Source organism: Falco rusticolus, chromosome 7 (genome assembly GCF_015220075.1).
Source record: "Falco rusticolus isolate bFalRus1 chromosome 7, bFalRus1.pri, whole genome shotgun sequence".
In the NCBI taxonomy this organism is placed as follows: Eukaryota; Metazoa; Chordata; class Aves; order Falconiformes; family Falconidae; genus Falco; species Falco rusticolus.
In genome coordinates this window covers 38,218,708-38,237,336 of record NC_051193.1, presented here as the reverse complement: position 1 = coordinate 38,237,336, position 18,629 = coordinate 38,218,708, and the positions used below count along the sequence as shown (strand labels likewise).

Here is an 18,629-nt window from a genome sequence, read left to right as displayed (position 1 = left end):
GGATATGCCATTCGTTCTGTTACTGTGTTTTGAGGAGGATGGAGTTTCCAGGAAACTCCAGGTTTTGTTACTGTAGAGAAGAGAGAAGCTATGCTGTTCACAATTAAAATTGGAAACCACCATGTTTGTTGTGTCACACAAATGAACTCCTATGAGCTCCTGCTCCTATGAACTGGGGCCCATTGCAGTTGTAGGTTTTGGCAGGTTGGCCTGAATTAGCCCTTAAGAAAAGAAGAGGCAGGCAGGTACTGTATAAACTGTTCCATTACCAGAATTTTGAAAATCTCTAAGGTTCAGCTTAGGACTTTCTGCCCTGGAGTAAGGTGGATGAAATGCAGGTAAAGATCGTACTCACCCTTTCTCTATTCTGAGAGTCCTTTGTGTAATTCGGGTGGACCATCAGGTATTGCCTGCAGCCTGTAGGCATTATCCTAGCTCAGGATCCCTGTATTACACCCGGCAGCCCTTCCACCTGACCCCTGTGCAGTCTGGATACCCAGGAGTGCCAATGGGAAAGTCCTTAGGGAGCATCCTTAGTGAGCATTTTTGGACTGTCGTGGTTGCTGTGTGAGGAAGGTTTCCACAGGATAAGGATTTAATGTCCTTTTGTTATATTTTATGCCTTCTCTTTGCTGAAGAGGCTAGACTGAAGGTGCTTTAAATATGTAGTATGAAAATATATATTCAGTTTTGGAAAAGAAAAAATACACACGGACATTTTTGCTGAAATAGATAGACACTTAATGAGAGTCCTTAGGAGAGCAGAGTTGTTCCACGTCCTGAAAAAAGCAAGTCTAAATTCAGGTGCTGTTGAATTCCTATTCCCTTCAAATGCTCTAAAATTCTGTATTGGTTATCTTTAATATGCAAATTGTATTCTTTAATTGTTTTTTATTAAATTATATTAAAGAATATTTCTGTGCCTTGCCTATAAGTATACTTCAAGAGGAAGATTGTCGAATGGTAAGGACCTCACCAATAAATTACTGTACAAACATTTTTTTTGGTAAATTATTCTCTACTCTTATCATTTGATAATGAACCTAAAATAACTGATGAGATTTCATGTTTTTATAGTAAATCATGCTCCAAGTAGTCAATATTCAAAGATGATGTATTCAGTGTTCCAAATAGCTTTCTTGCAAATGGTAGATTAATTCATTATGCATTCATTAAGGTGAATTCATTCATGCTTTGTATTTATACTGGATCCTTTTACCTTCAGGAACTGTATGTGTGCGTGCATAAAACAGTAATGGAAATACATCAGCAGGATCAAAGAGCTTCTTTTTTTTAAGGAGTGGGGCTTTTTTATTTGTGTTAGAAGCTTCACTCAGTGTTGAACAGTTTATAGATGGTGTGTAATTTTGAATTATTTTTTCAGTTCTAATTTCTGCTAAGCAGTTGTATTTTTATAGTGCTCTTTTCATATAAACTACTGGTACTTGGTAGTGTAGGTATTCTGTAATCCAAAATATGGTAACATGGCATAGCAGCTTTAAATACTATTTTAAAACTTGATTTCTGCTTGGATGCTTGTAATAGTTTTCCTATACAACATAGGTGCAGAATTGAAAATTTTGAAATATTTCAAAATATGAAAAGGTAAAACTTGAAAAGTGAAAGAAAAGTTAAAAAGAAAAAAGTAAGAAAGGAAGAATTGAATTTTTATTCCCCCCCCCCCCCCATCATCTTCTAAACCTTTGTTCTGCTGTTAGGAATTACAAATACCTACTACAATTACTATAGTAAAAAATATCATATTCAAATTTTTTCTTACCTGTGACCATATTTTCAAGAGGGGCAAACATCCAGGTAGATGGGAGTCCTTTCCAAACATTTTATTGAACAGCCTTATGAAAAGGGCGATAGCAAACTACGAACTTCAGATTCCTGTGTCCCTTGATACTTTTACCATTTAGGTTAGGAATTGTATGATGTCCAATTGAAATGGCATCAGGCTGTCCCTTGAAACAGTATGTCGTGCGTATTTATATAAATACATGCAGATAATCTCTGTGGGGACCAAGTGTGCATTCCACTGCTTAGAAATAGGTGGACTTACTGATATGTCTGCAGACACAATCTCATTTCATACAAAAGCTGTATTTAAATGTGTTGGTTAACTCATTTGAACCCACAGGTTGATGTACAGCTTGTCTGCCTTGCTGGATTACCAAGGAGATGTGGTTCAGAGTTCACTGCATTTTCTGATTTCCCATTTAATATTTGAAATGGAAATCTCTTCTTCTGGCAGGAATATAGAATTGGAGGTAATAAAAAAGGCTCGAGGCTGAAAGGGTAGAAGTAGCAGGCCTTTGAGTTCTGCCATATTCTCTCAATGACCTTATGCAAATCATTTAACCTCTATGCATATTGGTTTTCCGTATGTAAAACGTCTATCTGTGGGTATCAGTAGGTTTTTATAGGGCCTAATGTGATAATTAGATCCAGATCTTTCAAAGTGTTGAGTAACCTCAACTGACTGACTTCAATTAGGATTGAGGGCACCAACCCCCCCTTCAGCATTCAGAGCTCACATAGTCAACACGCAGTTATTCAAGTTAAGGAATGAAATAACCTGGATGGAGTGAAAGCACAAATCCAAAACACAGGTCAGTTGGGTTATAAAAGTGTATGGTGGTAATACAATGCAACATAGAAAGCCTGGTGATGCTGGGACCAAAAATCCCGGTCGAGCACCAACAGGCGCTGCTGCACTCAGGTGATGGGGTGCCATGTGAACACAGCTGGGTGGCTTCCAGGTGCAAGCCAGCTAATGCAGAGCTGAAGAGATTTTGTGATGGACTAGTTTCCTAGTTGTCTTCACAAAAAAGCCTTTGCTCAGAGGATTTGGTTTTAAACTTTATATGTATACTACTTTTATGCTGTAGACATATGAGCTATTTTGAATACCACCTTTTTGAATGCTGCTGTATTTTTAATCTGACCTTTGTGCCCAGAATAATTATTTGAAATTTTCATTCAGAATAAGATGAGTTTAGTGTATGGTGAGCAGAACTTTCCCTTCCCCCTGCACTCTTCCTGTTGCATGTAATGTGGTTTCAAGTTCACTGCTTAACACTAAATTTGTCTTTGGAATTTGGCCAGTGCACGGTAGTAATGTTTTGTGTTCCCTATTAAAATCTAGGGGTTTGTAATTCGTCTAGGATAGCTTTGTTTCCAAGAGTTGAGCAGGAAAAAGGGGGGAAAGAATAGTGTAAGGGAGGAGAATGCAGACAGTACCTTTCCCAGTGGGGATGCTGCTGCAGGCTAGCACGTACTTTGCCTTTCAAAAGGAGACAATCAGTCATTCTTTCTCCCCCAGCAGATTGCAAAGTATTACAATGGTGCAAAACTCTGACAATGGAGATCAAAAGGAAGAAGCTGGAACAAAGAAAACATAAAGAGCTTTGTTTGTAGGGAGAATAAAATACTTTAATATGATAAATTCCTCTTCTTCTAAACTCTAAACACATGGCCCCTAGGAAATTGTTCAGTCGCCTGGAATTAATGTTCTGTGTTCTGTTCTGGGGGCCATGATGGTTTGTAACTGGCACACGCACAAACTCTGTATCGAACCTTCAATAAGTCTTCCATTTAACATTTGACTCTCAAAGAAAATGTTTTAAAATAAACAGAATATAAATGAAAGAAGAAATTCCTCTCCATTGAACTTTGAGTGGCAAAACTATTATGCCACTTCACGATATCTCTAACAATTAAAGTTATTAGTACATTTTGCTCAAAGGCGTAATGAAATTAAAGTCATATGTTATTCTTGAATTTATTCTAATTGATTTAAATGAGGGTCAGAAGGAGTGCTAGACAAGTTTAAAAATACTACTAATAGAATCAGTTACTCTTAAGAGCATTGTGTGCTGTTTCTTAATTTCTTGTATTAAAAAGTTTTTCTATTTTCCAAAAAAATTTTGGTAATTAAGTATATATTTTTTTTCAATTTTGGCCAGAGTTGTTCACCACAATTCAGTAATGCAACCATCTGAAACATTCATGCTATGCAGTGGTATATGTATGTATATATGAGGATTTATTTTCTTTCTTTATTGTTGCTTTTTTAATAGTCCTTGTCTTCTAGCTGGATCATTTGTCTTGTTTCTTCAGATAGCATCTTTGATTTTCTTTTTTTTTTTTTTTTTTTCTTTTTGAGTCGCTTGACAAATGGTTGGTGTATGGGAGCATTGCTGAAATTTTGTCATTCAAAGATACATTGGTGTTCTTGAATGTATGGTTTGAAATGATCAAACATCTAACTGAGTCGCTAAGCACTGTTGTTTACTCTTGCACGTGACTTCATATCTTGAAAGCATGCAATTATGTCTTTTAATGTAAGTTTGTTTTAAATGTCTTGTTTCCACATTTTATTGTTGCATTCACTTTTTATTCTGCTTTGTTTACGCACCTCTCAATCTGGATTAAGCAGGTCTGTGAATCTTCTCAATGCATGCAAACTGAAAAAGCCTGCTCTAAGGTGAGGGATCCTTAATAGCTTTGTAGTATTGAAGCTCAGTTGTTTTTCCTTTTCGTTTCGGTTCAACACATAGATCGTGGCTGGTTTAGTACAAGCATTAACATGGTAGAACTGTAATCATTCTTCTCATTTTTAACATTTTCAGAAGTACATGTTTAAAACTTTCTCATCATTGATAAATGTATTGCAAAAATTAGATAATAATAATTTCAGTTATGGTATCTGCATTGTCTCATGCTAACAATTTTTGTTATAGGGGTGTTTGATTAGACTACACTGCTGTCTTAAGCAAGTTAAAAATTGTGTTACCAAATGTTACCTTTTTAAATAATTGAAAATGCTCTCCTTTCATATCACTAATGTGGAAGCCAAGTTCTGGAATCCAGTTATACTCATACAAACCTGTAAGTTAAATTAATATTTTCTGTCATTTTTAATTCCTCGTCAGGTGACAGTATATTTACTGTAGCCGTGGATGCAATCACTGGTGTTTAACACTAAAGCTACCAAAATGTGTATATGCAAAAAATGACTTAATATAACAGTTATAATCCTCTTTTCCAACCACCTGCTAATACTTCTCACTGAGCTTTTGTTGTTATTGAAAGTTTAAAATAAAATTTGTCAGAAGATAGCGTTGTTAATTAGTATAAGCAATAATGGACAGAAGCAAAGGTTTAAAAGATTTTGTTCTTGTGGTAAAAGTAGTTTTTGTACTGATATGGGACTTCATTGTTCAGAAAGAAGACAGCATTACACTTTTAAACTTTAGTCCCACCCATTCACCAGTTCATCTTTTGAATGTTGATAGCTATAAAAATAGTAAAATCATTTTAATACTGCTTCTGTAACTTATATTTTTTCTAACATTAATATGATTTTGTGGTTTCCTTAATTTAATTTCAGTGTAGGCTGATATTTCTACGTCTTTTCCTTAACCAGGAAAAGGTGCCAAAATAAAGGTTTGATCCTGCAAAATCACAAAGAGGATGTTTTTGCCAGTACAGTCCTTAAAGCAGTGGAAGGACTCAATAAAGCCAATAAAGCTATTTTATGTGGAGTAAACATTTCCAGTATCAAGGCTTTATTTTTTTAACTGTAATAATAGTAAATGGGATGATGTTATGAGATGCAGGGAGAACAGTTAAATGTTAACAGTATATTATATAATTTACTAGAGAAGGTTTTTTCATGCATTTGACATGGAGATGGCTTGAATAATGTAGGCTAGTGTAGGAGACACTTATTTCTGAAATTAAGACAATTAAATTCTTTTTACTGCCTTTTCCCTTCTCCTATGAATGTATTTTGTTCTGTGCCTGTGTGCAACTTTGCATTCTAATTGCTTTCTTGCATCGCTTTCTCCGTAGAAATAGTACTTTTTTAATTTCGGCTTAATCATTTGAATTGTGCTTGTTTTTAATACAAAACCACAGCATTGAACACTTGTCCTACCATTGCATGTTCCAGAAAGTTTTTTGTCAAGCTAGCTGAGATGCATCTTAACACGCATCTGCTCTGCGGAGCTCCCCCTGGATGGGGGCTTCCTTCCTTTCAGAAGGGCGGTTGCTTTGCAGAAAGACTCCGGTTCGGTGGTTCCCATTGTTTCTGTAACTGAGCCTCAGATGAGGTATTGAAGCATTCCCCTCCTCACCAGTAAAAAGACATGAGTGAGCAGGAATATATATATATTTTTAAAGAAAAGTGTCTCAATGGTGGTGTACAGTTGATAAGCGGAATATTTTTTGACCAGACAGAAAGGTCTGTCTTGTTTCCTTTAGTTACGAAGAACCAATGCCTCTTTCTTACACCACACACAAAGTGGGACAGAGCCTGAGGAGCTGACTGAGATATCAGGATAGAGGTAGTCGTTAGGGGCTGATAGGGAGGTTTGGAACAGTCCTCAAGGATGATTTGAGATGAGCCGTACGATAAGCAGAGCATCCCTGGGGGTGTACGGAGGTCAAGGGGGGCCTGGCTGGGGGTGGTGAAAGGGCTGGCATGAGACCAGGCCTTGAAGGAACAAGAACAGAAAGAACTGAAGTTTTCACAGAGGGAGGGAGCTGGTGTGTGGGATTTGGGTAGAGGGGTCTGACCTTGAAAATGGTCATTGGTGTCTGTGGCCTCTGGGGTGAGAGTGCTGCTAAAGGTGGTCATTTAGTTGTGGGGATGTTACGGGTAAAGGGAGCATTTTTCTTCTGCTCTGTGGAGGGAAGAAAACAGCACAGGACTGGAGTGGGGGAAATGAGACCCTGACACTGAGTCCTGTCATTCAGCCGCTGTTGTGGGAGTGACTCTTGCCTAGTCCACATAACGCTGCCTGCACCTCTGCTGCACGGGGAGATCACCCAGCTCGGGGCCTCACCCTTAGCTTCTCCCTCTCCTGCTAGGAAGCACTGCTGTAAGGAGAAGTGCTTTGGACTAGCGAATAACCACAATAATTTGTCTCCTGTTAGGTATAAGCTCTGAGTGGCCTTCTCTTAGCTTACTAAGCAATACCACTTATGTTTTGGCTCACGTTTTTCTGTCAGAGAGAGCTGGATGTCTAAGGGGTGCCATAAAGTCGTACGAGAGATCCCTGATAGCTGTCTTGGCAGGAAGGATGGTTGAAGAGTGAGAAAGTAAGGCAAGCTTTAAGCCTTTGAGGAACCCCTTGTCAGGAGATGTGGGGAATCTAATCTATTCATACATGTAAGTAGGAAGCATACATTTTTGACAAGCTAACGAAAAAATATGCAGGCTAGTTGACCATTAATTGCACTTTGGGGTATGTTAAAACTAGCCTTGAACCACAGAATAATTGATACTGAATGAAGACACAAAGTTAGCTTTCTGGTGCTCAAATTTTGACCTGTTTTGGCATTCTCTGTGGTCTGGCTGGAGGTGTCCGGTAATAGGCTTTCTCTTTAAATCTTTCACTTCTTATTAAGAGAATCCAGAAGTGTGGAGGACTAGTCAGAGGTTTGAAATGTGACCTGGAAAACAGGTATTGCAACTTACTCTATGATGCCAGTTTAGCCCATCTTCTGTTTTGTGATTAAGGAAAGAGCAGGATGTTTGTCTCTTGCACCAGGTACTCAGCAAGACTCTTATGTAGGCTGTTTAACAAATCAAGTTATGATTAAAAACAAAGTTATAGTTATTTTTAGGGTCAGCATTCTACTTGATGCCTTTCTCAAAAATATTTGTCATAGAGATATGTGCTTTTACAAGTGCCACTGTAAAACTTGTTCTTCTTTTTAGTAGCACCATTAAGAGGACCAGTTCAGCTGAGCGTGTGTCCCCAGGCAGTCGGAGGGAAAGCTATGGAGATTCCAAAGGGAGTCGCAACCGCACTGGATCCACCAGCAGTTCATCTAGTGGTAAAAAGAACAGTGAAAGGTAATGTTATATAAATATCTATCTTCTTTCTTTGCTTACTGCCCTAGTAATGAAATTAGTTTCTTTAGTGAAATTAGTTTCTCTAGTTTAGCAGGTATTAGGAGTTGGGTTTTCTTAGCAAACTCCAACGGTTGGAAAAAAATATATTTAAAAACATTTCAAGTAAAACAGGTTTTCAATGTAGATAAAATTTATTTGCCTTCTTTCCAGACTGTAAACATTGTGAAAACATTGAGTTGCCTGGAAAAATTTGTAATTATTAAACATGCCTTTTCTGTTATCTTAGTGGTTTTGCTTGGTCTTTAATTTCCTGACATGTACTTCAAGTTCCTTGTTGTGATGTGTTGGGCCCAGCTGGCTGCTAAGCGCCACACAGCCACTCACTCCCTCTCCCCCAGCAGGATGGGGAAGAGAATAGCAAGAGCAAAAGTGAAAAAAATCATAGGTCAAGATAAAGGCATTTTAATAAGTGAAGGAAGGAGGAAGAAAAAGCAAAGTGATGGAAAGCAGTCAGTCACCACCTCCCAGGTGTAGAGTGATGCCCAGCAAGTCTCTGAGCAGTGACTGCCTTGCTCTGAGGGTCAGGCTGAAGAGAGATTGAGAGGCGTACCTAGAAGTGCTATCCAAAGCAGTGAAATAAAGCGAAGCCTATCTCTGCGTGTTTCTGATGATGCTTCTCTGTATTGCTGATAGCCCAAAGAACAGAGAATGTTTCATCCAAGAGTTTGAGACTTAGGATGAACAAATAGCTGATTCATTCAGGTTTGTCAGTATTGTCAGTATTGGTCAACTGGTTCTTTCTTGTATTTCCTAGACAGATTTTAGTCCTGGCCACTTCACTAGACCAGTCCTGTTCCAGTTTCCTATGCAAGTAGTAGTGCTGATGGTACCGTTTCACAGATGATGTGACCATAGAAACACAGCCTTAATGAAGATCATATAATAACCTAATTTACCTGCTCGCTCTGGGCATTAGTGCCATCGTATGAGTCATTGGGCTGCTTATGAGCTGATGGTGTGGCACATAACATCCCTTCCTTTCCACCCCTTCAGCATCTTTGCTTGATTTAAGGGGTGACTGAGGTTTTTGTGTACTAATGGACAGACTAAATATGGGTGATTATTTATAGTTTGTTTTCTGGCTTGTGTTTTCAGCTATGAAGCAAGCCAGCAAGTGTGCAAAGTTTGAGAAACTTGTAAAAGGCTTAGCAAATAATGGGAATAATGAAAAAAATAAGAATACCATCAGACAAAAGGTTATAAAATAACAATAGAGGAAGATACAATAATTACAAATCTAAAAATGTAATCAATCTAAAATCATGTTGGCATTGTGCATCTCTGTGTGTGAATGAGATTTTTATAAGTCAACAGAATTCTGCAGGACTGGGCTTTCTGGTACTTATGGAAATTCAACTTTATCTCACTTTGTGATTTTATTTTTTTCTTGAGTTGTTTGTAAAATTATAATAAAACCAGATAGCTAAATAGATGTGGATTTGGTTTTGTTTATAAGGTTTTTGTACTTTAAAATTCCTAAAAGGCTGAAATATAATTGAAAATAAAATTACTGTAGCAATTAACTCTTTAAGTAATCTATAAGTAAATAGCACTTTTGACAGAAAAATCAATCTTTTATTGGATTACTTAGAGGCCATGTCTCTTTCTGCATGTGCAGATTTGGATGAAATTGTTACTAAACATCGCAGACCCTTCTAACACAGAGAATGTATACCTTGATACATCCGGTAGAATACCACTGAAGCAGCAAACCAAGTATCAACACTCTTAGGGACAAGCAAGCCTGAAATTTTTGAAAGGCAAAACTAAGCAAAAAATTGATGACCAGTGAAGAGGCTGCTAAAAGATAAAAGCTTGCTCTTAAATCTGGACATTCTGTGAAGTGTTGCAATAGTGCATAACTTCAGGCAGCTACATTGCCTCAGTGAAGTTATGAACAAGGAGTTGCTGTTTCCTGTATTGATCTCTTGAAGCTCGCGGGGTTTTCTAAGGCTTTACTGTTTATTTTACATAACTTCCTAGTCTATTGCACATATCAAATTATAGCAACAGTCCTTATGTTGTGACCTCATTGGTGTCAAAAACCCCATCTTATATAAACAAAACAAATCTCTTGTGGAGTTTTTGTTAAATAAGTTTCTCTAATTAGATGGGTAGACCTGTTTCTGGAGTATGAACAGGAATATTTCACCTAGCTATTGTGAATGTCATTATTTTCCAATTTACTGTAGTTTTTTAGAAAAGTCTTAACAAACATATGATGATAATGCACTGTTCTCTCTGTGTGTATTTTATCTTGTATAAAAAATATTAGATCAAGTCCCCGAAAAGTGAATTCTGTGTGTGTTGTGCAGTGGAAGATATACCTGTGAAAATCTAGAGTGCTTTGCAAAGTCTGTTTTTTTTAAGATATCCCTGAGTTCTTGCTGCCTGCATAAGGTGATAATTATCTGAAATTAGCTTTGTGTTAAAGCTGCTAAAGAAATAAATACCATTTAAATTAAGGAAAGGTATGACTTCTAGCAGCTACATAGAGATACTGTACACTTTAAAAATGGATTCCAAAACAGCTGAGAAATAAAAACATTATGACGTAATTAATGGTTATCTGCAAGATTTTTTCTACTTGAGAGTTGATCACAGTACTTGAGATGCATTTTAAATTTTTTTCATACTGTTCTAACGGAAGCCAAGTGGTTATGTCACTCTGCAGTTGTCAGGCCACAAAGGGCCACAACAGCATTGATCAGAAATCACTTACATTGGACTCAGGGAGAAAGTCCAGCACACAAGCGATGTAGTGCTTAAATAATGTGCAGGTATCCCAAGGAGCTAATCGAGAGGGCATGTTGGATTGCCTTAGCTGGAGCTGGTGATATTGGTGCTACTATGAGAACAATCATTGTATGGCTAGAGAGTTTTCCTGATTTCTGTCACATGCAGCCTGAGGGTGTTCAGCACCACAGCTTTCACCTGCTTGGAGAGCGTCCTTATCCTGTGCAAGAGGCTCGCTAAAGACTTGCCTCATGCTTCCTGTTGAAGCTGGGCCATCATGCAAAATGAAAAGCAAGAGTCATGGGACTAGAAGGAGAACGAGCGTGATTCTGAAACACTGGGGGCTAAGGCTGTCCTCCTAAAGTTAACTGTATGTATGAAAGAGAGAAGAAGAGGGTGTTACTTAACCGTCTACTCACAGCCTTATTACTTGTATCATTGATCCTTATCGGTCCCTTCCACCTTGGGGTATTCCATGATTCTGTGATTCTGTGTCTGGTCTGAAGATGAAGCTTAAAGCAGGATGCACACCAGGAATCTAAAAAGGCAATTATGAAATTATTGTTTTTCAAAGTATATAGAGTTGTAGGCTGTTACGCAAAAACTTAATGCTACAAAAAGCTATTTTAAGAAGCTTTAAGCATAAGGAGTAAGGAGATGACCATATGGCTATGAGCCGGGGTAAACCTTCCTAAGTGTTAGGTAAGTAGGAACTGACTTAAGTCCACATAAAAACGGTAGTCAGAGCTCTCAGCTGTGTGTGTGGTTAGGGTTTGTATAATTAGAGTACACATGATTTGCTTTATTACAGTCATGAATCAGCCTTTCACATTAGCTTGATTAGCTTGAATAAGTCAGCATGGTCTGTTCAGAGCTAGCGATTCTTTTGTCTCTAATGTGGCAGCATTTCTGACTGGTGCTCCATCCCATAAAGTTTTTTGTTTTCTAAAACTATCTTCATTCATAAGAGAAAGTGTTAATCTTGCTGTTAACAATGGCAACACATCATGCTATTTATACAGATGAGATTGGCTGTGTGTGCCAGCTTGGAGCATGAATTTTGATGCCTGATTAATACTAAGGCTGATATGATGAAGAGTTTCTACATCAGTGGGGTCGGATCAGTAGAATTCTTGTTTTATTTTGGTTTTATCATTAAGTAAATATATTATTCTCAATATAACTGTCAAATCAGGCAAAAGGAAAAATACTGTAAAATTATTTGCTACAGCTTTTGTCATGGAGAAATAATCTTTTATGCTTAGAAAAAAAATGTGTGCAAAAACTCAACCTGGTTTCATTTCTTTTTTTGGTTTCTCTTTTATCTGCCCACTGCAGTCTAGGAACGGAGGTGGAGAGGGCGTCACAGCTCTAGGGATACTTCATGCTTTAGCATTTTGCCATCAGAATTATAGGGCTTTCAACCCTTTTGGGACCACCCTAAGAAACGTACAGCAGTAATCTGATATTTCAAGTTTTACTGGATAGAAAGAAAATGGATTGGGGAGGAAAAATAACTGCGTAATACAGCTTTGTGTCCCTTTTATGCTTCGTCAGAAACACCACCCTCAAGCCTGATTGTACAAGGGCAAAGGGCAAAGAAAACAAATGACTGCCATTTCTTGTAAAAGATTGCCTCTTTCTGGCCAGGGTAGTACTATCCAGAGAGCTCCTCAGCTTTTCTGCCTCTTCTTTCTTTGCATGCTTCATGTATTTTCCTGCTTAAGTTTTGCCAAGAATTTTCTCAAGATGCAAAGACAAACTGTTTTCAGGTTGTCTTCCAGGCAGCAGTGCAGTGAGAAAGAGAAGATACTGTAATCGTGATGGTTCTGTGCTTTCTGGGGTTTACTAAGTACTGTCATTCACCAAGAAACAGTCGGGCAGTTCCATGTTTTATGTAAATGCTTTGGAAAAGCAGGATTCAAACTTTGGATTGCTCCTTAAATTTGGAGAGAATAAAGACATGAAGTAAGTGAACACCCACACATGCACTGATGCAGTAGCCCCCCCTGCTCCACATATGCAGAGAGATTTTGTAGTTAAGAATATATTCCTAGCTTTTTATTACAGTTGTAGGCTGCTTTAGAGTAACAAATCTCACTGACTGGAAACCAAAACTCATGCAGCTGCTCATGACCAGTTTCCATGTTCTCCTATAACTGGACTAACTTTGCAGGAGAGGATTTGGTAGTTAGTGAAGTTATGAAGAAGAAAATACATAGCTTTGAGAATGTAAGAATTGGATCTTGAAGTTTTAACATCTGCCATCGAGGAGCCGCAATGTATATGGGTTTTAACTGTGTCTGCCTGGGGACTTACCTTGTAAATAATTGAATTGAAAAAGTATTTTTGTTTATATGTACACACAAAAAAATATTTTATGTCTTTTATATTTTAAAGTTTGTTGTATTGATACCTTCATGTATGCAGACTGTATGTGCGTGCTTTTTAAAATGGAATTTTTTCATTATTTTCACAGCAAACCCAAGGAACCGATGTTCAGTGCAGGTAGGAACTTCTGCAGTTTTTAAGCAAATAACAACTGTGATAGCATAATGGATTTTTTTTTTTCTTCTTTCTGTGGATGCCTAGAAACTGGTATTGGGAATCTAAACATGATGTTTACAGGCTGCTGATGGTACATTTTTAAAAAGTTGATTAGTTTGCTCTAGTTTTTATTGGCCCAATAGCTTTATCTTGCAGTTAGGATACCTTATAAGAAGACAAAGAAGTAAAAGGCCTTGTCTTCTAACTCCAAATCAGTCTACCCTTTCAAAGCACTATTAAGGTTTTTTAAATTAAAGTATATGCCAAGTTACAGCTATGATGCGTTCATGTTAATTTAGTCATAAAAGGCAGCCCTCAAGTACTGTTAAGGAATGCCATATCTGTCCCAATGGCTTATAATAAAATTTGTCAAATTTCAAGTGAAAAAGGTGATTTGTTACTGCAGTTTTGGAAGTCTGTCTTTAGTATGAAAACCACTTGAATTTTTTCTTACTTATGTATTACCCCTGCAAAAAGATTTTAAAAGTGAAATAGTAGGTGTAAGTGAAAGCGGTTTGTCCTTATTAGACAGTTAAAAACTTTTGAACAATCTTGATAAAGATACAAAGCTGAACAGTATTTCTAACAGTTACTTTTGTTCTGAAAAACCAAGGCCAACTGAAATAAAAGCTTTCTTTTAACAAAATAAGGAAGGAAAAAACCCCTGTTGATTTATCAGATGTATCATACTACTTTTGTGTATAGTTCTGTGACAGTAATCGTACATTAAGCTGAAAAAGTAGTAAATCTTTTGTTTACTGCGCGGGTTGATCAGCATCCAGCAAAGCTCTTAAGCCATGCTTCAGGCTTTAGTGTAATTGATTTTGATCTCAATAAGATATAAAACTAAATAAGCACTTAAGTCTTTTGTGACAATACAATCACGATTCATGTCCCTTTCATGAAAACCCTTGGTTTAGGAAAAGGAAACTTCTGATTTGCACAGAATATACTTTTTTTGCGTTAACATTTCTCCTTCCCTTGCACCGTGTAAGCAAAGGTATTTGGAATAATTTTTCTTCTGATACCTCCCCATAGATAAAGATCAGTAATTAAACAGATGTGACACTACTTTTACCCTTCTCACCTGGACAAAATTCTCAATGAAGTTACTGATTTATTTTTTTTTCTAAGAAAGTTATACTTGGTATTTTACTTACTTTAAGCTTATAGTTGCTTAATGGAGCTTAAGCTAATAAGCCCCTAGGTGGAGGAAAAGGGTTTCAACTGGAATTACGTATGGTGTGGAGTGTGCCTCAGTGTTTTGTCAAGCACCAGAGTAACCTCCAGCAGAATACAACTGGGCTGACTGTAGAGCAGGTATTTTAGTGAGTTTATTGTATTCAAACACATCTTTATTTAGCCCTTCTGTCTCTGTCTCTGTAATCACAAGGGAAGCGCCGTGTGACGCACTGCAAAGGTAGGCTTCAATTCCAGAACCTCATAGCTCTCGAAGCAAAGTGGTACTGGTGGGATAAAAGCTCAATGTATAAACAGCTATTTTTTGACTTGTGCACATTTTGCAATGTTAAAACTTTTCTAGTTCTTTTGAATGAAGCAAAAATATTATACCATCTATTATACGGTCTACTGAATTATAACCCTCAGGTGCACTTTTATAACAATAATAATGGGTTATAATTTAGATTCCTGTGGACTTATTCCGAAGCATTTGAATAAGAAAAAATGTGTTGAGAGAGCTATATGGCAACACGTGGATGTTCACTGTTTGAAATGGTGTTCTGCACTTTTGCTGAAATTCATATAGAATTTGCCCCTTTATTGGCTGTTCTGCTGTTAGCCTAACATGATTGTAGAAGCCTTGGTTTTTCCCTTGCTTTTTCTTACTGAGTAGACTGTAGATTTTTTGTGAATGTTGAGTAAACGGACCTAGACCTCCAACTAATTTCTTGGTGCTTTTTGATCAATGTCATAAAGCAGAGTTACATTTGGTAAACATACCATATAGTTTTCTAAAGCTTTAGTTAAATTGCAGTGTAAATATGCACAATTTTGATGCATATTTATATCTCTGATATAATCACAGATTTGTCTTGCTTTTTAGAAATAGCTAAAACCTAACAGTTTTTCCACTAATCAGCATCTTTCAGCTTTACGACAAATCTAAAATTTCACAAAGCAAAGAATGTTTGTTCTCAAGGCAAAGTCTTTTAGAGAGTCTCTACCTCTGTGTGTTCTTTGTACAATTTTATGCCTGCAATCTGTGGTGGTCTCCTTTACAGATCCTACTGGCATTCACGTGCCATCTTATTTCAGTTCAGTAACTGTTAATTTTTTGCAATTACTTTCAACAACAATTCCAAATTTACAAAATTGCAGATGTAAAAGATACATTTGTCCAAAAGTTTCACCATTGGTCTGTCTTTGTAGTTTGATGATTGTCTGTCTTTACATCTGTATCTTCACATTTAGAGCTTTACTGTCTTAAAATCTTAGTTAAGAAAAGTACAAAGAAGGGGATATAGATTGATTATGTAGGTAATATATTTGGATTGGTAACAAAAATTAGTACAGATGGAATTAATATTACCAAAAGTTAGAAATAAATACATAATATGTACTTGTGTGCCTGACCCAGTCAGCCTAAGTTCCTTTTTATAGTTAGTAGAGAGAGAGAGAGAGAGAAGTATTTTGAAGGCATAATTTATGTACTTGGTATAATTTATTGTACTTGATTTTGGACATCTGCTTTGAAATGTGATCAATTTTAAACGTCATTAAAATGAAAAAAGTACCCGTTTCTCCCTATTTACTTTAAAAAGGAGTTTTGAGTGACTGGGTCAAAAAACTTCCCCTGTAGATGGCTAAATCCAAGTTTTATGAGTCCTGTAAGTTTCAGGTGAGAAAAGCAGTTCAGTGAATTAAACTTCTGTTCGTTCCTAGCCTTTGATAAGCACAGACAGTGATTGTCACTGCTGAAAATTTATTGACTTCCAGTGCACCAGTATCAGCAGTATTGGCATGTATTTCAAGCTCATTAAATGGATGCTGCATGCGCATACAAATAGTGCTGCTATTTAATGCTTTACCTGCTATATTTTATTTTCCAATCTAGATCTATTGGAGTAAGTTTTTTAAAACAATTCCAGTATTTTAATGGGCATCTTAAGGTCCCAGCATCTGTCACCATTATTATTGCTTTTTTTTTTTAGCATTGTTTTCTGTTGTTTTCATTACATGTATGAATTCTGTAAATGAAGCTAGAGTGCCCTAGCTGTAATTTCAATTCCCAAATGAATTAATCTAAAGGCAAAATGCACATATATTTAGATAATGCAGCATAACTATGATGTTTATTTGTTCAACCAATAATTTTTATTCATTTAGTCAGGATTTGTAGCATATGCATATGTCCAATTAAAATAAAGCCTTAGTTTTCAAATTAAAAAAAAATTATGGTGTAATTGTAATTATACTTAACAATTCATAGCATAATTTTAACAGTCCTAAATTGTATAATTTTTTTTCATTTACATGATTTTATTACTTCTGCCCTTCCATTTCCTCTGTGCCCACGATTATTCTGTCTAGTAACTCTACAGATGTCACTGACTCCAAAACTGCTTGATTCGCATGAGAACAAGGCTGAAACCCTTGATCTGCCGATGGAGCAGCAAGAGCCAGCACGTTCTGAATCTGGACAAACTTCATCAGAAGTTCACAGGACACCCACTTTGGCCTTGCCAGTTCCCAAAAGTCTTAGTCAGACCTTCATGGCATTTCCCAGATCTCCTAGTTTTATAAGCCCCATGAAGTCCCCAAGTCAGTACTTCCAGATCTGTTATTAATCCCTGCTTCTCTCCCCCAAAAATATTTCTTACCAGTTCAACACATTACTTTTAGTATTTTCTTCTAGAAATGTTTACTTCTGTCAGCCAATTCAGTTTTTGTAGCTTCTCTCTTGTATGTCGTTTTCCTTTCTTTTAATGTGCTGTCAGTGTTGTCGTTCCTTTTTCAATGTTTAGTAATTCTTAAATCACATACCTTTTCTGCATGTACATCAGCATGATTCCTTTTACTAATTGTTTGTGTTCCTTATTTCGAATGTATCTCTAACACTGTATCAAGTGTAAAGCATAGCTTTACACTGAGATGCAAAGAATGCGACTGAGTGTTGGAAAATACTTTAGATGCTGATGCTCAACTGTAAATATTGATTAAAAAATAAAATTAATTTCAAGTGGCATTTCTGCGTTAATTGTAATCTTTGATGTTTTTCCCCTTCATTTTTGATATTTAAAAAACTTAATATTGTAGCATTGTTTTTCACCAATGTAGTTTCGATTTCAGTCCTTTCAGTTTTGTGGTTCTTCATGGCATTGTTTAGTTCTAATTCTGCTGCTCCAAATATTTAGAGGCAAAAGGGACTTTGTATGTTTAAAAAAATTTCTGCTTAGTGATTATGATTTAGGAAAAAAAGCCAACCTGCTTTATTTCCAAGTTTTGAGTTTGCATGTTCTTCTGTAATTGTAACGCACCAAACTGTTAAGTGGGAAGGGATGGAGGAGCACTGGAGTTCTCCACTGATGCTTATTTTGTGTAACATTAAACATTTCTGACCTTTTGTAGAGGAAGGATACGTAAAAATGTTTCTTCGTGGACGTCCTGTTACCATGTACATGCCCAAAGAGCAAGTGGAATCGTACAATTTGGAAGCAAAAGTAGAACTACCAGCCAAGAGGCTTAAACTGGAATGGGTGTATCCTTTCTGTGCTAGAGGACTACTGGAAATCAGTAATTTCTTAATGATATGGTTTGAATAATTTTGAGCTAAAATATAGCAAAATTAAGATCATAGGGTTCATTTCATTAGTGAAGTAACATTCTGTTGAAAATAGGTGTTAATTTCTTGAGGCTGCTGTTCTGCACCTTGTGAAGGACAGGGTGGCAGCTTATGAAAGGTTCTGCTTAAATGTTGCCCAAAGGTTCAGTCTGAAGCATGCTAATTACTTAAAGATTAAACCAGGCAAATTTTAACAATGTAGTGAGCTGTGATTATTAATTATAGTGTGCGTAAAACAGGCTCAGGGTTTTTTGCTGATTCTCAGCAGTAATTTATCGTTTCAAACTGCATTTTATAAAACGTGCACTGTTGTCCTTCAGAGAATGCTATAAGCAACTTCAGTACTTGAATAAGCCCTGAATTCAGTAGCAGTTTGCAACTGATAGGTGCTTAGCAGTAAAATTCAGAAGCTGTCATATATAAATTAGTGTTTGAAGTTACATTTTCCACTGTGTTTAAGCACCGTAAATAGTGAACAACAATTTCCCACTGACTTCTGTGAGTGGACATAATTACAGAATTCTAACTTGAAAGAAATCAGTGTTTCATTACCTACAAAAATTTTCATGTTTCACTTTTGTAATGAGAAAATACATTCTTTACTGAAAA

The 18,629-nt window shown here is 36.7% G+C and overlaps 1 protein-coding gene across 16 annotated transcripts in view; it reads left to right on the top strand.

Moving 5' to 3' along the window:
* Positions 1-18,629, top strand: part of EML1 (EMAP like 1) — a 130,491-nt gene that overhangs the window by 81,403 nt on the left and 30,459 nt on the right. For 4 of the 16 annotated variants that reach the window (XM_037393538.1, XM_037393526.1, XM_037393540.1 and 1 more), the window contains 6 exons: positions 4,442-4,492; positions 4,861-4,896; positions 7,736-7,873; positions 13,149-13,177; positions 14,610-14,636; positions 17,807-17,936. In XM_037393538.1, coding sequence (XP_037249435.1) covers positions 4,442-4,492; positions 4,861-4,896; positions 7,736-7,873; positions 13,149-13,177; positions 14,610-14,636; positions 17,807-17,936 — 411 coding nt within the window. The remainder of the gene's footprint in view (positions 1-4,441; positions 4,493-4,860; positions 4,897-7,735; positions 7,874-13,148; positions 13,178-14,609; positions 14,637-17,806; positions 17,937-18,629) is intronic. The other 12 variants (XM_037393535.1, XM_037393542.1, XM_037393539.1 and 9 more) reach the window with 10 other exon arrangements.